Source organism: Callionymus lyra, chromosome 14, assembly GCF_982586985.1.
Source record: "Callionymus lyra chromosome 14, fCalLyr1.hap1.1, whole genome shotgun sequence".
In the NCBI taxonomy this organism is placed as follows: domain Eukaryota; kingdom Metazoa; phylum Chordata; class Actinopteri; order Syngnathiformes; family Callionymidae; genus Callionymus; species Callionymus lyra.
In genome coordinates this window covers 14,148,154-14,153,168 of record NC_141831.1, presented here as the reverse complement: position 1 = coordinate 14,153,168, position 5,015 = coordinate 14,148,154, and the positions used below count along the sequence as shown (strand labels likewise).

General features: G+C 36.7%; 1 protein-coding gene across 1 annotated transcript; it reads right to left on the bottom strand.

The window, feature by feature from the left end:
- Positions 1-495: 495 nt before the first annotated feature.
- Positions 496-4,081, bottom strand: npm1a (nucleophosmin 1a). Its single transcript, XM_087807661.1, has 10 exons — positions 3,911-4,081; positions 3,263-3,339; positions 2,885-3,004; positions 2,709-2,802; positions 2,504-2,628; positions 2,394-2,431; positions 2,209-2,326; positions 2,019-2,132; positions 1,869-1,943; positions 496-1,300 (listed from the first exon to the last, which is right to left on the bottom strand). The coding sequence occupies exons 1-10, from the start codon at positions 3,945-3,947 to the stop codon at positions 1,253-1,255; spliced, it is 846 nt and encodes a 281-aa protein (XP_087663787.1). The 5' UTR covers positions 3,948-4,081; the 3' UTR covers positions 496-1,252.
- Between the last annotated feature and the right edge of the window lie 934 nt (positions 4,082-5,015).

Sequence of the window (5,015 nt, the reverse complement as noted above, 5' to 3'; positions counted from 1 at the left end):
TACGACCAAACAACACTAAAATGTAACTTTAAGCCAAATATACCAAACTTTTATTTCTGTATGCCATTGACAAAAGGTAACGTGACAGATAATACATGATATAAGTATTTTCTATAAACAGTCTAACTGATACAATGCATACGCTAACATGCAAATCTGATCAATGACGTTGAACAAGAAAACAAAAAAGCTGCCAAACTGTCGTGTTTTTAACTACAAGGCGTCGCTATTTGACACCATTTGATGACTCAGAACTCAGGACTGCCGCAGAATATGGGTTACCGAGTAAAATGTTTGCGCCATCTAGTGGCAACAAAAAGCAACTACGTACAATTTACTGGAAGGTCGTAGTATAAAAAATGTTAATATAAATATTAAAAACTAAACATTAATGAGGGAATATTTATTTTAAAACATTTTTGAAGACCCTGAAGAAAAATATAATGGAAAACAAATTGATTGAGTTGAATAGAAAAAAAGAAACTGAAGAAATCACACAGATTTACACTTTATTAACGTTTGACAGTCATTCAAAACCCACAGCACCGTTTCAGTCAAGAATGCAGACGTTAAGAAAATGGAATGACGAGCCTCGACATTTTTTTAAACCTCTTTTAAATTCTTCCCGCTTGAAGCGCCGTCGTTGGAAACCCATGAGTCACTGCTTCGATGACAATCACGGTGAAGCGGACGACTGACATGCTATAATGTTTACATTCCATCTTCAAGTTCTAGACTCAAACATTAACAACCTTCAGTTCACACGTTATAATACCTAGTCTAGTCTCGGCCCTGCATCTTTCACATGCCGTCCAAACTCATCACTGTCCGGTAGGTCGATGCAACGTGTTGCCATAAGCTTCCTGATTATTTAGGGACGGCAAAGCACATGGTAACACACAGGAAGTCAAATTAACTTTTTCAATCTCAACAGCATCATCTGAGCTACGGTATAAAAAGTGCATAACTGTTTTGAAGGAATCCAATGAGAGACAGTCGAGCGCGTTAACGACCACTTAAGAGTCGTAACAGCGTCTTCAGGTGTATGGCTTTGTCGATTGTGGGAACTTAGCCTTCTGTATAAAATCACACCGCATTTAAAAAAAAAAGAAAAGAGAACTTAAACCATTTTATGACAGCGTGAGGGAACATTGTTGTACAGAAAAAGCAGTTGGATTTTGGTGAGAGGCACAAAGATTGGCTTACTGGTTGCTATGGGTACAAACGAGTCAGGGGGGGGGGGGAAAGAAAATTATTTTGTCTCCAACGTCTTTTTCCACTGCCACAGATCTGCAAGGACCTGAAACAAAAACGGAATAAATGTTTAGTCAGATTAGCCATTTTTTGCTGCACTCCAGTGGTCACTTAAGGACATAGTTTCCTACTTTTAGTCGTTCTACTTTTTGTTTCTTTTAGTAATGACTAGAAGAAAATATTCTATGCTCTTCAAAACATACTTTGCTTAAATCATAAATTGTTTGACATTTCAATAAAGTTGTATACAAAAAGGGTTTTTTAATTCACAATTAATACAGTTTAATTGCAATCAGATAGTCGTCAGTATTTATGTTGCAGTGAAACTTCTGCCGCCAAATTGCAGCAGTCTATGAAGCCCATCGAGATTAATGCGATGACTGAGGACGAGAGGATACAGTAGATCGAAATGGCTTTTAAAGCTGATGTTTGGCAAATTTTCATTTATAAACAAAGCAATTATGACCTGTAAAGTCTGCAACACCAGAATCAAGTATTCAAGCAATACTACAAATATATCCTTGGTACTACAGTATCACAACATATCCAATAACCAAAACACACCTTTAATAAAAAATACATTAAGCCGATTCGCCCGGGAGATTAATCCTTACCTTTGTGTCTTCCACTTTATAGCTGTTCCTGACAAAGTTCTGAAACTTGACCTGGATTTTTGGAAGAGAGACTCCCTGAAATAAGATACAAATAAATGTCAGTTTTCATGATCAAACTTCCCGCTTCAGATCGAAAAAAGGAATGCAGACCTTTTTAATCGCCTCCGTTATCTTGGCTTTGACCTCTGGGACGGTCAACGGTGTTCTGGGAGTTGAAGGAGAAGTTTTAGGTGATTTTTCACCCTTTCCCTTCCCTTGTTTCTCCTTAAAAAAAACAACAACATGTAAACAAATAAGCTCAGATGTAATTGACGTGGATATTAAGGGTGATGCTTAGTACTTTATTTGCAGGTTTTGGTTTTGGGCTCTGGCCGTTTTGAGCCTTGGCTTTAGCGGGCGTTCCTTTGGGTTTCGCCTTAACCGGTGACTCGTCTTCCATGGTGTCGTCCTCGTCGTCCCTGCACGACGACAAATGTTACATTTTCCTCAAGTTAACTTAAAAAAAAAAGAAAGAAAAATACTTACTCATCATCATCTTCGTCGATCTCCATTTTCATTTTCTTCTGCAAAAGATTTGAGATTAAATCACACAAGAAAATAAGGTTAAAAAAAATAACTGTTGTGCAAAAGCAAACCTTGGATTTTAAAGCTGGGGAAGCAGCAGGTCTTTTCTTTGATGCCTTCACATCCTCGACCTCCTCCTCTTCCTCTTCTTCCTCCTCGTCAAATTCTTCATCAGAAGAAAGCTCGGACTCCATCACTACAAGGCAGATAAAAACATAATTTAAACATAACAGGGTTTTTTTGGGGGTTTTTTTTAGGTCGGTGATGAGCACTTACTGACGAGACATTGACCGCTGATGTGAACTGGACCGGATCCCGCCTTGAGACGGAAGACGGCCGGAGGAGTGATGGAGAACCCGCCGAGACAAACCTACAACAATAATCCAGAACGGGTGAGCACATCCGTCTCTTTTCCCAGCGTCAAAAACTGTATTTTGGCACCGATAACTCACACTTGGCAAAGTCGAGGGCTTCAGGGAAGCGAGCACGGCTTTGACCTTCTGTCCCTCGGCATCTTGACCCTCCACCTCGACTGTGTTGATTTCATCTTTGGTGGTCTGGTCCACACACACCTGGAGAACATGTACAGCCATTTTTATAAAATATCGAATACATTTTTAAGGAGAACCGTTACACATTTAAATTATAACTACCAAACTAAGCAACTACATGATCAGAACTCAAAATAGTCTTTAGTTTAACTCATACAAAAAGTCAAATTGGATAAAATAAAAAAGGCCTAGTAACTATGAAGCCGTCCTGCGACACATTTGGCCAGTTACCAAACAATACACTCCATTTTCTGCATACATTCCAAGCACATTTCTTACCATTCGGAGATCAAGCTGGTGCTCGAACTCATCTTCTGGATTGAACGTCACGTCCTTCCCAGCTTCTAGTGTGCAACCTAATAAACAGAAGGAAATAATTCAAAAAAAAATGTAAACAGAATTGGTTAAATTTAAGGAATAAAACACGTTTAAATAACGTTATTGTTCTTGTTTTAAAATATAAACACATGTATATCATTTAAAGAAACGCGTTTAACATATTTATAAGCCGTTTTATGGGAGTATAATCGTTAAAGGTTGAATTATTTGAAGGCTTTATGAAAGAAGTTGACAGCATGGTGCACATGTGTGAACCCACGTTGGCTGGACTTCCCCTGCGGGTTACACGAGACAGTACGACACGTCGACTAAACACTTTTACTATCAATCTAAAGAGAAATTAAAACAGTTTCAATTCAATTTCAGACTTTTTATCGACCATTCTTTAGGTTTTAAGGGCGCCGCCATGTTGGTAATAAGACACGTGGGTGGCTCTGTATGAACCATTGAATTAAACTTGACAGAAAAACGATATACGCACATATTTAGAAGAGAAATACATACAAAATAAAGCGGGTTTTTTCTATCTAGTAATGTTAGTGTTGAATATTCACGCATACGTTTCGAGAATCTAATCGATTTTCTCACCGTAAAGGAAGGTTTGTGGCGCCATTGAGTCTTCCATGTCGTTCTTTAGTGGGATAAGTTAAGATGAGGACGGACTTTAAATTAAGTTAACTAGTGAAGACAACTACACGAGACGCTGCGAGACGAGTCACTGAACGTTTGACAAAAACGTGGTGTTCGTTCTGCGCCGCCTTCTTCTTCTTCTCTTTACGGCAATGAGCCTGGCCGTTACACTCGGGCTATATCGCCATCCAGTGGCAGGAGTTTGAAATGATCTGTTTATAATGGGTTTTTTTAATTCGCGTCTATTTTGTTTCTTTGCGGAATCCCAGCGAATACAGTAATATGATTATGGGCGTAATAGTTCCATCTTAAATTGGTATTAGATAACAATTTAGCAGAGAAAACAAAAGTCAACATGGAAAAAATAGAAGTCAAAAGACAAAACACTTAAGTATAAAAAAAATATATATATATGTTAAGTGACATCCTTATGTTGTTTTTACATCCAATATTTATTTATCATTCAATGCCAATATTCCATGCCCATTTATACTGGAAATGTTCTAAGCCCACAAAAAAACAAACAACAACAAAAAAAAAACACACCATTGTGGAAATAAAACCAAACTCCAAGTATTTTGTCTTTTGACTGCTACATTTCCTTGTCAACTTTTATTTCCTAATCAAATACTTATTTGTCAACCAATAATGGAAATTCTGATAGTGTTTTTCAGCTGTTTTTTTGTATTTACAATTTAATATGGCAATGTACTAAGCCCATAGATAATGCCACTTTAAACAATACTAAATCCATATTAAAAAAAAAGAAAAAAGAAGCTCTTTCTGGATAGAGATAGTAGATAAAACCATAAATAAATAGATAATCATAATCATGATGGATATAGAAAATCCATTAATGCGTACAATTAAGTGGGAAATTATCATTATATCAGCAGCAGAATAGCTGCTAAAAGTTCATTGTTTCTCTTTCTTTATGTTTATTTATCTTCTTTTTAATCATTTTCTCTTTTTATTTTGGTACTTAAACTTGTCCCGATATTGATATGTTAAAAAATGCTAAATAAAAAAAAGGTTTTTAGTTGATAAAACAGTAAATATATTT